At 38.1% G+C, this 18,857-nt stretch overlaps 1 protein-coding gene across 1 annotated transcript; it reads right to left on the bottom strand.

Annotated features, from left to right (window-relative positions):
- Positions 1–9,114: 9,114 nt before the first annotated feature.
- Positions 9,115–14,645, bottom strand: IL6 (interleukin 6). Its single transcript, XM_029587062.1, has 4 exons — positions 14,349–14,645; positions 12,002–12,115; positions 11,765–11,911; positions 9,115–9,548 (listed from the first exon to the last, which is right to left on the bottom strand). Exons 1-4 carry the CDS (start codon positions 14,643–14,645, stop codon positions 9,363–9,365), a joined length of 744 nt encoding a protein of 247 aa, XP_029442922.1. The 3' UTR covers positions 9,115–9,362.
- Positions 14,646–18,857: the final 4,212 nt, after the last annotated feature.

Below are 18,857 nucleotides of genomic sequence, written 5' to 3'. Positions count from 1 at the left end.
TCTTTAAAGGGAGTACTAAAATTGATTTCACAATCCTAACTTGCAATGTTAGAAATATCCATGTATAATGCACATTACCCATTATTACTGTCTTTTTTTTTTTTCTATTTTTAAAACTGATTTGCTCCTTTGGTGTAGTTAGAGTTCATGAAAAATAGACTAAGTGAAATTAATATTTAAAGGTAACTCATTGCAGTGCCATTTTTTTAGGTACCTTTTTGGTTTTTGAAAAGTCAGTCTTAGTGGGCTGTGATAGCTTATAAAAAAAAAAAAGAAAAAAGATATGTGCTGGGTCAGACTGATGTCCATCAAGCCCATCATCCTGTCTCCGGCAGGTACCAAAAAGTAACTATTTCTTGTTGCTCACTTCAGGGATAGGTAATGGCTTTCCCATGTCTACCTGGCTAATAATTGTTTATGGAATTTTCTTTCAGGAACTTGGTCCAAACCTCTTTTAAACCCTGCATATTAGTTGCCTTGTCTGTGTCCTCGGGCAGTAGATTCCACAACTTGATTGTACGCTGAGTGAAAAAAATATTTTCTATGATTTGTTTTAAGTTTGCTGGTCATTAGCTTCATGAAGTGTTCTCTTGTTTTATTAATTGAAAGAGTAACTATCCCCTATTTACACATTCTACCACTCATGATTTTATCAACTTCTATGAAATTCCCTCTATCTCTTTTCCAAGCTGAAAAGTCTGTTCAGTCTTATGTCATAACGGAGCCATTTTTGTTGTCCTTCTTTGTACCTTTTTTTTTTTTTTTTTTAACTCTGATATTGTAAGAAATCAATACAATTATGGATTATTTGACTTAGATCAGATAGCATGTGTCTCAAGTTTATGTAAAGAGAGCAGAATGTCCCGACATTCTGCTACAATAAAACTATTATCTAGCTTCAAAAGAAGTATAAATATTAGAGATGTGAATTGTTTTTTGTGTTTGTGTCGTTCTTCATTTTTCGGCCGCTGCAGGAAATGGCGGTTTTTTTGCAGTTTGGGTCTTTTTTTCGCAAAAAATCAGTTTTTGAGTTAGCGCGCACTAACTCCCCATTAGATTTTGTTACTTTTTGTTAGTGCGCACTAATCTGAAAAACGAATTTTCACGAAAAAAATGGGAAAATCCCGATTTGTTTTTCGGGATCCCTGAAACATGCCGAATTGGACAATTTCGTTGACATTTTCCAATTCGGCAAAAACGAATGCACATCTCTAATAAATATACAATTGTTTTATATATAGTAGATATTGTTTTAAGTTTCTGGTTCAGCAGAATAAATCACTCTTGTTATAAAGGTGATGAAAACCCCTGTGTTTAACTCAGTTAACTTGCATATCTCAGATGTACTGCCAATAAACTACCCAGCTTAAAGTAGTAATTTAGCCAATTAATCTTATGCTGATTTAGGAGTGCATGAAGGCGTCTTGTGACGGTTTCAGGCTCTTTTGTCCTTCATTATAGTAGGATCATCCTTCTGGGAATCAGTCTTTTCTTAGCATGGAGGACAGCTGCTCGGTCATTGAGCAGTTACAGAGGCCTCTGTAAACTATACAGGCAGGGTACTGGAAGCGAAGATTAGCTTGGCTTACAAGGATTTAGGAAAAAATGAGATTGAGCAGGACTGTGCTGAGCAGGGAGCCCAGTTTCAAAGCATAGGCTTGAGTTTCATGAAAAGTCTCTGGTGCAGAGTTCATTGGTGTGAAGTTTGTATGAACAGCAGCAAGCGGTGTGGTCCTGAATCTGTAAATCCAAGGTCTTTCTTTTCTTTCATCAAAACTTCATACATCTGCATATAATCCAAAGTTGATATTGATTGGATGTTACTACAGTCTACTGATATAGAATTGATGGACTTATGATATGATGACTTCTTAGCTGGTAAGTATATGCATATTCTCACAGAGATGATGGCATGAGTTGGAAGACATCTGGTGAACAATGCTGGGCCTCATTCCTAAATACAAATGACTCTTAGTGGGTTCATCTGGAGTTAGTCCCAGTATGGGGGTGTCTACTGAGGGTACTATACAGATTGGAGCTCGATTACCTCAGACCAGTGAATCTTGGACATTGTACGAAAGGGCTATGACCCCAAGTGTACGAAACTTGGCCCAGAGGTATTTGTGGTTTTTATGTGTTAGCAAGTCAGAAAAAGTCAAATGAAATTTAAAAAAAAAAAGAAGCGTTTTTAAAAAAAATTAAATTGCTAGAAAAGAAACATGATAAAGTTGGTCCCTGATTATTTCTTTGTAAATCACATGTCCCTTTCATTACTCCTGAAATATTCCCTCACATAATCAGATGGCCAACTTTCTTGGAAGAAAGAAACTATTCCTTGATTTTATTAATCTATTTGATCTCTAATTGTGATTGATTTAACCCTGACCAACTGGAAAAAGCTGGACCTTAGGTGGGGATTTGGACCACAGTCATGTACTATGACTTTCTAGGCAAGCTCTTGTTATTTCCTCTTAAAATTTCATCATCCCCCTCTTTTGTGATTTTTAGCTGCAGTAGATTATAAACATGCATTTGTGAAATTTATATCTTTTGCATTTTGTTACAAACAGCATTAAGTATCTTTGTGGAAAAATCTGTCACTATTTAGTTCCTATTACAACAAACGTATCCACCAAAAATTACAATGAATAAGGGACTATCATATAAACCTCTCACTTTGATATCTTTTAGAGCCTTACATGTGCTCTATCGATAAATCAAAGGGGTACACTTTTAATCATTGGTCCAATTTTTAAAGATTTTTTTAAAGCATTTTTACAAAAATTACTAAAAAAGTGCACTACTTAACCGTTTGAAGTTAATTCATGCCCAACACTGTACCATGTTTCGCAAACTGCTGCTTCAAGGACTGGAATCAGCATGTATATAAATTCAAAGAATTCCTTCTTTTCAGTCCTGTTTTAATTTTCTGCAAAACAGTAAATACATACTTTAATGTCTTGATAATATTGAAAAAAACTCATATTGGGAAAGAAACTTACGTTGATTGAGGCGGCTGATCGTTTCTTCACAAAGTGTCTTACATAGAAACATAGAAATGATGGCAGAAGAAGACCAAACGGCCCATCCAGTCTGCCCAGCAGGCTACGCACTTTATCCATTTTTTTTCCCCTTTTTTTCTCTCCCACCTGTTACTATTGGCTTCCAGTACCCTCCAGCCCTAATTCCCCTCCACCCCACCACCAATTTAGAGAGCAGCGCCGTATCTGCATTCAAGTGAACGTCCAGCTCAATTAGGGGTAGCAACCGCTGTAACAAGCAGGCCACATCCTTACCCCATACTCTTACCCACCCCTGTTTTTATTTTTTTTATTTTTTTGAGATAGCAGCCCTCCATCCTTCCGCTCTGTGAAGGTGGAACACCAACTACTGGCCACTGGCATCCCGCTCTGTGAATGCCTCTGTGGCTACTGCCGCTCCGTGCAGTGTTTGAATGCCTCCTCTTTATTCACGCCCTCTAGACTTGATGGATCCACAGTTTTTATCCCACGCCCCTTTGAAGTCGTTCACAGTTTTAGACTTCACCACTTCCTCCGGAAGGGCATTCCAGGCATCCACCACCCTTTCCGTGAAGAAATACTTCCTGACATTGGTTCTTAGTCTTCCTCCCTGGAGCCTCAGCTCGTGACCTCTGGTTCTGCTGATTTTTTTCCGACGGAAAAGGTTTGTCGTTGTCTTTGGATCATTAAAGTTTTCAAGTATCTGAAAGTCTGAATCATATCACCCCTGCTCCTCCTTTCCTCCAGGGAGTACATATTTAGATTGTTCAGTCTCTCCTCGTATGTCACCTACCAAAGATTCAGCATTTTAACTGTGATGCCAAGCCAAGCTTTTTAAATTTTCTACGTGATAACGTAAACACGATGACTCTACTTGAGAAAATTTAAAGGGGCTACCAGAGATTACCTGACAGAGAACTCACATGTTGACGTAAATGTAATGACTGCATTCACAAGAGTTTTAAAAGGGCTGCACAAGATTACCTGAAAGAGAACTTACTGAGTCCAAAAAGTCATCGGCAAAACAATCACTCAATAAACCTTTGAGAATGAACTAAAAAAGATCTTTCAACGAAATGCCATCCATTTGATCTCTTTGAGTCCTTGAGGAACCACAGTATGGAGTTTAAAAAATCCATTTTTGCTCTTGTTGAAAAAGGCGAGTGGCTCTGTCCCACCTCACCAGTGGGAAAACACTTTCTCCAGATTTGTCCACCTACAATCTTGGATCTGATGATTATATTGCAAATAGTGTTCAACTAATGGTGCTTCTATCTTTCATGTTTTCAAACGAGATTTGTGTGCTGTCATCCGGACTCGAAAACTCCGCTGTGTCATTCCTACATATAACAATTTACAAGGGCATACTATGCAATATACCACATGAGTTGTCTTGCATGTAAATTCTGAAGATGGAACAGTTTTATGTCTTTGGAAGAGATAATTTTCAGAATCCAAAAGTTTTTGTTGACATAAATTAGTCACATGCATGTGTCTCCAAAAAAGGAGAATGATTGCTGGACCGAACTACCTGATCCCTGATGTTTTGAGCTCATGAGTATGCAATACGTAATGGAGATGAGAAAACCGGATGAACATCTTGTAAAGACCGCCAATGTTTTCGAATGATTTTACTTGCGGCCGCTGCTAATGGTGAATGTCTTATAACCAAAGTACGATGGTTGGAATCTTCAGGTGCTAGTTTCAAAAATTCTCGATTGCTATACAGTGCTCTACGCATTCATAGGAGGGCGGATAGCCCCTATCCAAAAAACGGGCAGCCATATCCTTGGCTCGATCCTTAAATTCCTGTCTTTCAGTACACAACCGCCTGAGTCGAAAAAATTGTCTAATTGGCAGATTTCTTTTAAAGGTTGTTGGGCATGCACTGTCGAAACGCAATAAACTTATGTTCCGTAGGTTTGCGAAAAATGCTGGTTTTTAACAAGTTCTGATGTTTACTAATTAGGATATCTAAAAAAAACACCAATCTCTGATGTACTGTCATCCCGCAAGATGAAGCTCAGTTTGCTGTGAAGAAAGTTCTATCACAAAGATCACCACCACAACGTATCCCAATAGAATATGTTTTGAAATTATTGACGCTAGCATTAAGCAAGAATTATTTTGCATACAATGGCCAATTTTTTAAATCAAATTTGTGGTTCAGTGTTTCGACAGTGCACACCCAACAACCTTTAAAAGAAATCTGCCAGTTAGTCAATTTTTTTGACTCAGGCGGTTGTGTACTGAAATTTAAGGATCGAGCCAAGGATATAGCTGCCAAGGATATAGCTGGATAGGGGCTATCTGCCCTCCTGTGTATGCAATACATACCGCAGAGCACTGTATAACAATTGAGATAATCTTTTTTTGAAACCAGCACCTGAAGATTCCAACCATCGTATCTTGGCTATAAGACATTCATCATTGGCAGCGGTCGCAAGTAAAATCATTCGAAAACATTGGCGGTCTTTACAAGATGTTCATCCAGTTTTCTCATCTCCATTACGTATTGCATACTCACAAGCTCAAAACATCAGGGATCAGGTAGTTCGGTCCAGCAATCATTCTCCTTTTTTGGAGACACATGCATGTGACTAATTTATGTCAACAAAAACTTTTGGATTCTGAAAATTATCTCTTCCAAGGACATAAAACTGTTCCATCTTCAGAATTTACATGCAAGACAACTCATGTGGTATATTGCATAGTATGCCCTTGTAAATTGTTATATGTAGGAATGACACAGCGGAGTTTTCGAGTCCGGATGACAGAACACAAATCTCGTTTGAAAACACAAAAGATAGAAGAGCCATTAGTTGAACCCTTTTTGCAATATAATCATTAGATCCAAGATTGTAGGTGGATAATTCTGGAGAAAGTGTTTTCCCACTGGTGAGGTGGAGACAGAGCCACTCGCCTTTTTCAACAACAGCAAAAATGGATTTTTAAACTCCATACTGTGGTTCCTCGAGGACTCAATAAAGAGATTGAATGGATGGCGTTTCGTTGAAAGATCTATTTTAGTTCATTCTCAAAGGTTTGAGTGATTGTTTTGCCGATGATTTTTTGGACTCAGTAAGTTCTCTTTCAGGTAATCTCGTGCAGCCCCTTTAAAACCATTGTGAATGGAGTCATTACGTTTACATCAACATATGAGTTCTCTGTCAGGTAATCTCTGGTAGTCCCTTTAAATTTTCTCAAGTAGAGTCATCGTGTTTACGTCATCACGTAGAAAATTTAAAAAGCTTGGCATCACAGTTAAAACGCTGAATCTTTGGTGGGTGAAAACACTTTGTGAAGAAATGATCAGCCGCCTCAATCAACGTAAGTTTCTTTCCCATTATGAGTTTTTTCAATATTATCAAGACATTAAAGTATGTATTTACTGTTTTGCAGAAAATTAAAACGGGACTGAAAAGAAAAGAAGGAATGTTTTTAATTTGAATACATGCTGATTGCAGCCCCTGAAGCAGCAGTTTGCGAAACATGGTAGTGTTGGGCATGAATTAACTTCAACAAAGGGGGAAGTAGTGCACTTTTTTAGTAATTTTTGTAAAAATGTTTAAAAAAAAATAAATTATTGGACCAATGATTAAGAGTACCCCTTTGATTTATCGATAGAGCACACATAAGGCTCTAAAAGATATCAAAGTGAGGGGTTTATATGATGGTCCCTTAGATTATTCATTGTAATTTTTGGTGAATACGTCTTGTTGTAATTGATTGCTATATCATATTGCCCATTAAGGCTTTTTTCTACACTATTTAGTTCCTAGGCAGAAGTTAGGCCACTGAGCACACCAATTCTACAGCAGTTCATACCAATCTGTTTGTAGAGTAGCATAAAAGTCCATAGCATCAGCTGCTTGCTTGGCAGTGCTAAAGTGATAGCTTTCAAATCTAATCCTGTTGGGTGGTGCTACAAGCAGTGTCTGTTTCCTATAGATTGATCTACTCATTTGTGTGTAACTATATGGTCTAGGTTTTAGAAATATGTATATTACAAGCTATCAGAATGCCTAACAAAGGATGATTATATGAGGGAGTCAAAAACTAAGATGGCTTTAAACTGTTTTGATGCTATGCTCAGATTCACCTTATTTGACTCACTCTCCTATAAGCAAAAGGTGTTAGCAAGTTCGTTTGGCCAAAATGTTTGTTTATCTATTTATTTGACAGTTTTTCTATACCATTGTTTGGCAGTACCATCACAACGATTTACAAATCGAACAATAAAAGTATAAAATAACAGAATTATAATTCAAATTAAGTAATACTAAAAATTCAAATTAATAATCAAATAACATCAAAAAAGAAAGCTTAAAACAGCACTGCATAAATATAAAGTTACTAAAAGAGCATAAAAGAAAATAAAATACAGAATAAAATCATAAATACTAAGAAAATGTCTACTATTTGCTCTGAGAATCACCTTCCATTTGTTTAAAAGCCTGTATGTATAACCAAGTTTGAAAAGGACCTGAAATCTTGTTGTAGTCTAAGGTTTACGGGCATTGCATTCCAAATTTTTGGTCCTGCAAGTGAAATAGCCCTATCCTGACCTGTGTGAGATGTGCTGTTTTTATTGAAGGAATTGGTAGTAAGCCTTTGTTTGCTGATCGTAGTGCCCTTTGAGGAGTATGTAAACGTATTGTAGTGTTAAGCCAACCTGCGTGCTCATCATATATCAGTTTGTGTAATGTGCTGAGAACTTTGTACTGTATGCGGTATTCAACTGGAAGCCAATGTAATTCAGCTAATACTGGAGTGTTGTGGTCCTTTTTCCTGCTGCCGATTAATACTCTTGCTGCTGCCTTCTGTAGAATTTGCAATGGTCTTAATGGTAGAAGCTAGTAAACCCAATAATAGTGCATTACAATAATCGGTACTGGCGAATATTAAGGACTGTAGAATAGTTCTAAAATCCTTGTGACTAAGTAGTGGTTTAAGGCGTTTTAATGGCATTAATTTCCTGTAGCCTTCTCTTACTTTGTGTGACTTGTTGTTTTAGACTGAGCTCATTATTGATTATTACTCCAAGATCACGTACCTTATCGGACAGTTTAATTGTTAAATTATCGTTGATCACTATTGGTATTTGAATAATCTGAGAGGCCTTTCTAATTGAATAAATTCAGTTTTATCCATGTTGATTACTAATTCCATTTGTGTTAAAAGCTTTTAATTATGTTTAAATACATGGCTGCTAGTTTAAAAGTTTTATCAAGGGTATCGGCTATTGGTAAAATTAGTTGGATGTTGTCTGCATATAAATAATTATTGAACCCTAATCCTGCTAAAAGATGACAAAGTGGCATCATATATATATATATATTAAAAAGCATAGCTGAAAGGGCATATCCCTGTGGTACTCCTGTCTCTTAACATGTTTTTTTCTGAAAGAGTATTGTTTATCTGTACCTGATAAAATTGGTTCTTTAAATATGATTCAAACCATTGTCTAGTAATGTCGCTAAGTCCTATTTCTTCAAGTCTTTGTAATAATATTGCATGGTTCACCGTATCTAACGCAGATGAAAGGTCTAGTAAAATCAGAAGGTATTGTTGGCCACTATCGAATCCCCTAAGTATTGTGTCTGTTAATGATAGTAATTGTTTCGGTACTATAGTGTTTTCTGAATTCATGTTGGGATGGATATATAATGTTGTTAGCTTCTAAATGCTCAGTCAGTTGTATTTGTATCGTTTTTTCAATTAATTTTGCTAGGAAAGGGAGATTAGATACGGGTCTATAGCTGCTTAATATAGACGAATCCAAGTTTTTTTTCTTTTTAATGGGTTTGATGATAGTGCCCTTTAGCATATCTGGAAAAGATCCTTCCTTTAGAGAGAGGTTAATAATGGCAGTGATATATGATACTAGAGGTTTTAGTGCCAATGTAGGTATCACGTCAATTATATGGTTAGTGGGTTATAATAACTGACAAATATCCATTGTGATTCTGAAAACTGACTTTTATTTGTTTTAATACATATATATATATACATTAGCTTAATTTAATATCTTTCAAGGTTTTCAAATAACTTGACATTTCTTAATGTCAAATCTTTCAAGTAAATGCAGGTATAATTTAATATTAAGTCACATAACATCAGTTGACAAAGCAAAAATAGAAATACCTAGCAATAATTTATTATAAAAATATAGCATGAATAAATATTTTAAAAATAAATATTAAAATAGGCATGAAGGTTTCATTACAACTTTTCATTCTTAATAAAGAACAAAATTCTTCATCTGCCTTGCACAGCAGATTTGTAACAGAAGGAGCTCACTTGAACTAGAATGTTCATACATCATTTGAACTAGAACGTTCATGGGTGAAGACTTCCCTTTGTGCTGAGAAAGCGAATGGCCCTGATGGTTTTCTCTATGAAGAGAGTGAAGTCACGCAGAATTAGGCGGGTACTGACTCTTTGCATCCAGGTGTCATCTGTCTGGAGTTTAGGCAGGAGGGTCTGCTGTTTATCTGCAATGGGCACGGCATTGGGATTTTTCATCTGTCGCAAAGAAACCAAAAGTCTTTAGTTTACCAAGCAATACAAAATGGTTTTAGAGTAAGGTTCTTCTGTATGAAAAAGATGAACTATGGAGGCTGAACATTTATTTGATTCTTAAAGCATCTCTCTCTCTCTGTATATATGTGTACATGTGACATGCATATATATGTGACATGCATATACATGAGACATGCATCTGTTTGAATATAAATTTGAGATTGCTAATTTGTGTCTAAAGTAGAAAAACACAATTCTAGAAAACATTTTACTTTATAAACTCTATACATATTGTTGGATCAAGATTGATTTCACACCAGTATAGTATTATCTACTCTAAGTCAGTAAACTTTGATCAGCTGGTTTTTATTTTTCAGTTCAAAGGGGAAAAACTCACAAATTGCATTGTATATCATTACAAATTCTTACCCCTCTTTGTTATTATTATTATTATTTTTATTTAGAGCTTTTTTATACCGACATTCATGATCCCAATCATATATCGGTTTACAAGGATCAATGGTGCAATAACATTAACATCAACTTGAACAATAGGCGAAAAGTGGTAGAAGTTACAATAAAACAGGGGCACTCGAACTGGAAGGAGCATCAGTGTCTTATCAAATGTTTTGATAAGACACTGATGCTTCATTTTTGCAAAATATTAACATTTAATAGTTTTGAAATATGGACAGGAGGAGGATGGTCTGAATTTCCCAGTGCTGATGTCACAGGGCACAGACCTTAAGAGGCACGAGAGGCTATCTGTGGAAACGTCCAGAATCAGATTTAAAGTTTGCAGTCTTTGCACAATTTGTTTTGTACAGGTGTCGTCTGAGCAGGAAATTAAAGCTTACATTTAACTACATGCAGTTTTAAAAGTAGTCATCTCAGATATGGTTTTTTTTTTTTTTTTTGCAAATTTGGTGATTTTTCTTTTTATGTTAAAACAATTTTTAATATCTATTTTTATAGAAGGGGGTACCATTTAAGAAGCAATTCCTGCCATCTGCCAGGCTTTCTTTTGGGTGCATACTGTATGCTGACTGAAAAGTGCATTTTTAAATAAATGTTAAAACTCATACAGCTTGCAAAATTGCTTGAGTTTTTACACATTCAGAATAAAATGGACTTTTAAATTGGTATATGAGGTGCATGTGGTACCTAGATATGAAAAAGTAACATTCCCTTGTTTTGCTTATGTTTTCACCCAATACCTTAGAAGCAGGGTTTCCAACTGGCTCTATTTTGTGATATGTCCTAGTTTTACCCCACCGCCTGCATGGCATTCCTATTGCAGTCCCTAAGAAAAGGTCCATGCAGGCGGTGGAGTAAAACTACAACCTCATCAACCTGTCCTGAAAACATGGAGCCAGTTGGCAACCCTACCTAGAGGCAAGACAGATACATGCAAAGTGCTAATATATTTCTGTAACTTTTTAAACCAAAAAGATTTCCTTGTAATGCTCTAAAAAACATTTCCTCATTGATCCAGCATTGCTGTGTGCTTTCACTTTCTGATCTGTTCCACAAATGTCATTCTAATTGAACACATCCAACCAACCAACTTCAAGGTGCAATCTTGAGTGAAACAAAATCTGCTCAAACTATTCCAGCTTTGCAGACTCAAATCCAAAAATTGTTTAACATCCCCCTTTTTATTTTGCAAAAATATGAAGGGAGACATTTAGTGCAGCAGGTTTCATGGTGCCTTTATGTAATTGCTTAGATTTTTTTTTCTCCACAATTCAGGACCTTGATTTTGTATATTTATTAATGTACCACCAATCTAAACATTTTACTCAGGCAAGGGCTTGTAGCACAGTTTTCTTTTGTAGACTGTGTGTGAGATCTTCTAATCTGGTCCTAATTCTTTTGGTGTTATATCACATGTAGTGAATGTTGGAATCATGGAACAAGAAGATAATCTTTAAAGTTGAGAAATACTGTGTTATTATACAACTCGTCATGTACCAGGACCTTATCAAAGTGAGTTTATCACCAATAGAGCCCCAGAGAACTGCAGAAACTCTGCCTGAACTGGAACCAACTATGATTGTGGAGAAGATCAAAACAGAACTGGAAGACATTCCAGGAAGAAAGACAAAGCTGTTTAAGAGGCAAATAGGTTGTGTGAAGTAAAACAAAAAAAAAGTGGAGTTTTTTTTGTGTGACATCTTTTTTCAGTCTAAAATCTTGAGTTGTGTTAGAAAACTCACCATCAGTTTCACTATAGCTGCCAGATGCTTTGTTTTGTGGCATAAGGACTGCACTAGCTTTCCTTCAGTGGTAAATGTATTTTCCACAACTAATAGGTATGGCTGGAATTCCACAAGGCCACTGGAGATCTTTTGCAGGCATTTGTCCTATAATAACAACAATATTATCATAAGCAATTGCATGGGAAATCAGTACTCTATACATAGGTAGAAGGATACCATAAATTTCATATTTACCCTTTTAAATCCAGATTTAAAGCATCCATTTTCTGCTGTGATCTTTGGGAGGTCCAGATTATTTTGCAGAAGTACTTCCATACTGTTATCACATACAGTGTACTTATTACATAGCTGGGAAAAGGAAAAAAAAAAACACCTTTATTGTATATCATTTCAAAGAATAAATCCAATAACTTGCATCATTGGGAGTGTGCTCAGTATAGACACTAGCTTCTTAAAATCTTTGTAACAAGCAGATTTCATGCTGAAATAGGCTGTTCAAAGATTGCTAATTAACAGGATGTGACAGAGTATGTAGGGTGCAATGCAGTTCTGAACACTGCAGTTAGTTTCATTGAGCACACAGAATTATGCAAGAATATGAGATGAAACTTTAAATTTCTTAAAGTGACAGTAGCTTTTTCTGGATATTGCAAAATGTGTGGCTAAAACATACCAACTTGTTAAAATTCCCTCCATTTGCTCTATTTATGATTTTATTTCTGAGGAAACACTAGTGTTTGAAGGATATGAAAGATACTCCCACCATGCTGAATCTAAGTAAGGTAAGGTGCCTCTGTACTGACCTGAAGGCATCAAACAGATGTATGTGAAGCAAGAACTGATGCAAAGTGGACAGAGGGGAAATAGTTGATTTTTTGTTTTTATATGGAGTGTGGCCTTTGTAAAATGGATATAACTTAGAAAAGAAATAAAATTTACTAGGGCACATGATAAAGAAGACTTAAAGAAAAAGACCAAAAGAGGAACAATGATGCTAATAATAGTTTCAGGAATGTGGCAAGCCTGGCCGTATTGCAGGGTCATCTCTCCTTATCTCCACCTTCAACCATATTAATTACCAAATGCTGGAACATGATGCAGAAAGATCCCTGGGCACTGGTTCTCTGCATTACAGATTCTAGGGCAGTGTCTGCTTATCCTGGTTAGCCATTCCCCGTTGCAGAACCAGAAGGCAGAGCTATTTAGAAACCAGTAAAATCAGCCTGGAGCTGGCAGGTCTGAGAATGGCTTTTCAGTTACTCAGATGTTATCCTGAAACGTGTCCAGACGCAAGTCCTCTTCTGGTCCCCTGTCCTCTCCCCCCCCCCCCCCCCCCCCTGTGATTTTAGTACTGAGAGAGGTTTTTTCCTGTTCACAACTTGTTGATAAATTGGGTCCTAGCCTTTCAGACCAGTAGTCGCATATGAGTGCATGTACAATGCATAAAATAGGACCCTATGATTTTCTTGGTTCATTGTATAATTTTAAATAATGGAGATTTTTCATAATTATGTTTTCTTTCTGGTGATAATTAAGAATCTGCTGTAATTATCCAACTAATAAAAACTGAACTTGTTTTCCTCTGGTATGAGGAATATCTGCTTTTGTAAAATATGAAATGGCTTGCTATTTTAAACTGATCTCAGAAAAAGAAAAGCATTGTGGTAGCTCATACTTTGTGACTATAGGACGTGGAGTAGCTTTATGTTGAATAGTAAATTATTTTTTAAACTATAGATGTTCCCTTTACTTATGTATTTTGGCAGAGGAAGTGCTAACAGTAAGGGCAAGGTTGAGGGATAAGGCACTGAGCATGGTCTGAAATCATCTGGGTGGAACTTGCTTTTCATATCTAGAATAGTGGGTGTATATATCTCCTTATTTGCTGTTAACGCCATTACTTACCTTGGCCAGATAAGAGGATAAAACAAGATAACCTGAGCTGGTTGCTGTCAGTTTTAAGATGAATGGGGTTGATTTATTAAAGGCCTGTGCTAGTTTTATCAGCATGAAAATCCCAGTACTTTCAAAGTGGGAAAACATCTGCACAAAACTGCTGCAAACTTTACATAAATCAGCCCCAGCGTTGGCTAAAGCCACAATTCCCAAGGTTCCCAATATAATTCCCTTATACCCTGGCTATAGCAGCACCACCTCAGGGCACCATATAAATTGCTTTGTGTTTAAGAAAAGTGTGTATAAGTAATTCTGTTGTGAGATCTGTGTGTGTGTGCATAAATAATATGCAAATACTGTGTATATGTTCTGAGATCGGTGTGTGTGCATTTAATCTGAGCTCTGTGTATGTTCTGAAATGTGTGAGTGTGCAGATATTGTGGGGTATAGTATGTGCATTTATATATTCTGAGATCTGTGTGAATGTGAGAGTGCATATAATGTGGCTATAACGTGTGTATGCAAATATGTGTGTGTGTATATATATGTTCAGAAATTTTGTGTGCATGTAATTTTGGGCACAGAGTCTGTGGGTGTGTGCGCACGCATTTATGTGTTCTGAGATCTCTCTGGGTGCACATGCAATGTAAGTATTGTGTGTATATGTGCGCCTGTCTGGACTCACCTCTGCCTTCAGCGTGGCCGCTTCGCTTTGGATCAGCAGGGCCAAGGACAGGTAGTTGGGTTGGGGGGAGTCGGGCTCCGACAGTTCCTCGCCCGAGTAATCGGCGGGAGGCAGAGCGGCTGCCCGTGCCAGGCTCCGGCTGCCAGCCAGGAGCAGCAGCGCCGTCAGGATCAGAGCTGGCAGGAAGGAGACGCCTGTCAGAGACAAGAGGGGAAGCAGAGAGTGAACTTCGGGGAAGCCTCGGCGCCGCGCACGGGCGCTTCCTGCCGGCCGCGCGCTCGCTCTCTCGCTCGCCATTGGTCGGCGGAGGGTTACTTACTCGTCTGTGGGAGCTCCATGCCGCGCTTCTTCTTCTTCTCTCTCTGGGCTGGCAGCCGGCTTAGATTTGGCCAGAGGAGAGTGAGCTGCATGCCCCAGCCATGGTCTTGTATTTATTGGGGGACCGCGGAAAGTCCAGTTTTCTTCCATAGTTTTTTATTTTGCAAGTAAGGACCTGGTTGTAAGGGGAGTGGCAATTATAGGAAGGAAGAATGAATGGGCGATTGGGAAATGAAATAAGAGTAGCAGGGCTCTCCTGAATGAGACGTTGCGGTGAGGTCATCGCAGCCTCACCATATTAGTTTACGAGTTTTGTTATTTTGTTTTTTTTAAGTATGTGAAAACGAAATTTATATGAGAAGTATTTTCAAAAGGATATCGTTTCGTACGAAACTCTGAAATGAGTCAGTGCAGTTGCCCATAACGTCTTCCCTTCTTTTCTTTCTTGATATGAAACTTGGATTTGACATCTCTAACTTTCTATAAAGTGGTATATTTTGGCAAACACTAGATTTCCTTTATAATGCCCAGACTGGGCATTATATTATATTATATTCGTTCCTTCCGATATCTGATCTCTTTCTGGGCAAGACTTTCAGCAATAGGCTTGCACGGCAGGCAGATGGCGACAAGTTTCACTCAGTTTCTAGTATTGGGAGTTTCAGGTTGAAATTTGCTTCTCCCTGATTGTTAGAATACATACCCTCAAGACAATTATCCTTGCCAAGTCTTACTTCTTCCTGCCATTATAATATTCCTATTGGCAACTAATATATAATAGTAAATGTGTACTAACATTGCAAACTGAGTTCCAGTAAAATCAACAAAATAATGTCCAAATCACAAATTTTATTGGAATACTTAGTACTATAAACATATTCTCGTAATGTGCGCTAATACCTATGTATTCATTATTTTTCTTGTTATATAGGGTGGCCAATGGAAAAGTAGCCCGTCTCCAATACCAGTGCATTGGAGGCAGGCTACTTTTCCATGGGCACCCTGTATATTTTAAGAATATTCATTTTTAGTGAAATTCCAGATGGATAATTGTGTATAGTAAATACATTGGTCCTGCAGAAAACTGATTTCTTTATAATTGGTTCTTGGGATAATTCCTATGATGATACAATTAAAGGTATGGGAACCTGGAGCATCCAATGAGAACAGCAATTCAGTATTTTAAAGTATGAACTAAGTCTCCATCTTAAAAAAACACACCCAATATATATGGATAAACAAATAATTGACTTTAAAACTTGCAACATAATTTTTTTTTTGTTTTACAAAGATCTATAAAACAGGATCTTAACTATAGTTATCAAATAATTAATATAGGCCACAGACTCGTACACATTACTGATGAGACTTCACCTGGAGATATAGACATTTCACAGACTGGCTACCAAAATCTGCAACAAAAGCCCTATGAAATGAGACTTGGGGACCTTATATATATATATATATATATATATATATATATATATATATATCTCATGGGGGAGAGGAGAGACATGCAGGTTATGATAAGATTTTCAAATACCTCAAAGGTATAAATGTAAATGCTGCAGAAGAGACAAGCCCTTTTTAATGGAAATGACATTGTAGAATAGGAAGCTCCAAGCCTTTCTTCATTGAAAGGGCGGTGAATGCATGGAACAACAATCCCAATGGAAGCTGCGGAGGCACCAGACGGGTAATGGAATGCAAGAAGGCATGAGGTAAGCACAGAGGATCCCCTAGTGACCAATGTGCAGTGCACACTGACCTGTGAAGTTAATTCAGACTGCTTCCCCCTGGTGGCAAAAGAGTAAAGAAAAAGCCAGAGATCAACTGGAAGTCAATGGCTTATTACTACCAAGTACATTGGGGCAGATTAGGTGGGCCTCCTCGTCCTCATCTGCCATCATATTCCGTGTTTCTATGTTAATTTATCTGCGCTGCTCAAATGCATTTTTGAACACTAGTACTTTTGCAAGCTTCAAGGTGAAAGGCAGAGATGGGCTGAAATTTCAGGTTCCATGGCCCTTGCCCATATTCTCACATATTTAAGGTGATTATTGAAGCAGAATTCAAGACAGTTTGAATCTCAAACAGATCTTGGAGAGTTCAGCAGAAGAGGAATCCACAAGGGCTGCACTCTTTGGGGCGGATTTTAAAAGGCCTGCGCGCGTAAATCCTTCCGGATTTACGTGCACAGGGCCCTCGCGCGCCGGCGTGCGTAAAGCCCCGGGGTTTTTGAAAAGGGGCGGGAGGGGGCGTGTCCGGGGGTGTTCCCGAAACGACATGGCATTTCGGGGGCAGGCCGTGGCGTTTCGGGGGCGGGCCCGGGGGCGTGGTCGAGGCCTCCAGACCAGCCCCCGGGACCGGAGGACGAAGCAGGGCTGCCGGCCGGCGCGCGCAAAGTTACGCCTGCGTAGCCGCGCGTATCTTATAAAATCTGGGATCGGCGCGCGCAAGGCTGCCGATTTTGGGCAGCCTGCGCGCGCCGAGCCGCGCAGCCTGCCTCCATTCACTCCGAGCGGCCTCGGAAGGAACTTTCTTTCGCCCTCCCCTCCCCTTCCCCTACCTAACCCACCCCCCCGGCCCTATCTAAACCCCCCCTACCTTTATCAATGGATTTACGCCTGCGGGCTGCTGGCGCGCCAAGACCCGACCCAGGGGCTGTTCTGGAGGGCGCGGCCACGCCCCCGGAATGCCCCCGGGCTGAAACCACGCCCCCGGGCCTGCCCCCCAAACGTCACATCATTTTGCGACGCCCCTGACACGCCCCCTTAAAAAAGCCCCGGGACTTACGCGCGTCCTGGGGCTCTGCGCGCGCCAGCGTGCGAGGGCCCTGCTCGCGTAAATCCGGCCGGTTTACGCGAGCAGGGCATTTAAAATCCGCCCGTTAGCTTAAATTTCTTGGCAATTGATATATTTTCTGATCCTCTACAAAGCAGGTTTTTTTTTGATAATATAATTTTTTCCAATGTGCTAGAGGCTCAAAATTAGTGCTTGCAGTTCCGGTGTCTTTTATGTAAATAGCTTGATAAGTTAGCACACTTAGGGCCTGACTCATCAAGGAAATTGCTTTTGTCTAAAAGAGAGAGAATCCAGTTAAGGTTTCCCTGTAAATGTATTATTAAATTGCAAGGAGATAAATACTTGTTTTATGATCCAGTTCAATTGGAAAGTTTTCTTATTAAGAGGGTGGCTTTAGCTTGTTGACGCAGTCCCTGGTGGGACCAATTTAGTTTGGGCTTCATTTTGTCCTACCCATATGTGACTTATAGATCAAAATTCAGAATATACATATATATTTTATTTTTCCCCTTGAACTCACTGTTAATGGATTACTTGTGTTTTTAACTATGGCAAGGTTGTTCTTGACTGTATATTTGAAATGCATAAATAAAAAGTTAAAAAATAATAAAACAAATAACAAAATAGCTGCAATACCCGAATGTAATCCGCTTTGAAGTGGCTGAAAGGCGGAATCTAAAATAAAATAATACATACCATATAAATACTATTTAATAATACAGATAACTACATATAAAACCTTATTAAGAAGCATATACTTAATTAGAAAATAACTCAGGCCCATAAAGTTCATTGAAACAACTTGATCTATTCATAACATATGGGCTTATTAGAAATTCTTTCCATCATGCAGGCACATATTGGCGAGATAAGAGACTGAGCTTTCTCAGTGGCCGGTCCAATCGCTTGGAATAACATGCCCTAAAACCTGAGACTCCAGACGACACTGCCATATTTTCTTTTTAAATTTTAATCGTAGTTGTACCAGTGTGAATTTGGAAATGAAAATCCTTAGGAGTCCCACAAATAAAGTAAAAAATGCAGCCAGTTGTTAATATCGAATTGGGGTCACCTGAGCTATCAGTCAGAGAGAGTTTCAAATTGGAGATGATATATATTGTATTTTTAATGTATGTATGTGTTTTTTATTTTTTAATTCATCTACGTATGTGGGTTATACCTGTAAACCGCTACAATATCTGCACAAGTATGCAGTGTAAAAATAGTTTAAAATAATTAACATAAAACAATATGTAACAATTACTTCTGATATGTTTTTAGTTTGTTTAATTGTATCTCCCCTCTTCTTATGGTGGGTTAAGAGGAGGCATTCTTATGCTAGGTGTATATTTCATTATTTGATTTTTTTTCTTATATAGTTTTTTC

This window comes from Rhinatrema bivittatum, chromosome 2, assembly GCF_901001135.1.
Source record: "Rhinatrema bivittatum chromosome 2, aRhiBiv1.1, whole genome shotgun sequence".
NCBI classification, from domain to species: domain Eukaryota; kingdom Metazoa; phylum Chordata; class Amphibia; order Gymnophiona; family Rhinatrematidae; genus Rhinatrema; species Rhinatrema bivittatum.
Note: the sequence above shows the minus strand (reverse complement) of the source record. Positions and strands in the feature narration are given on the sequence as shown.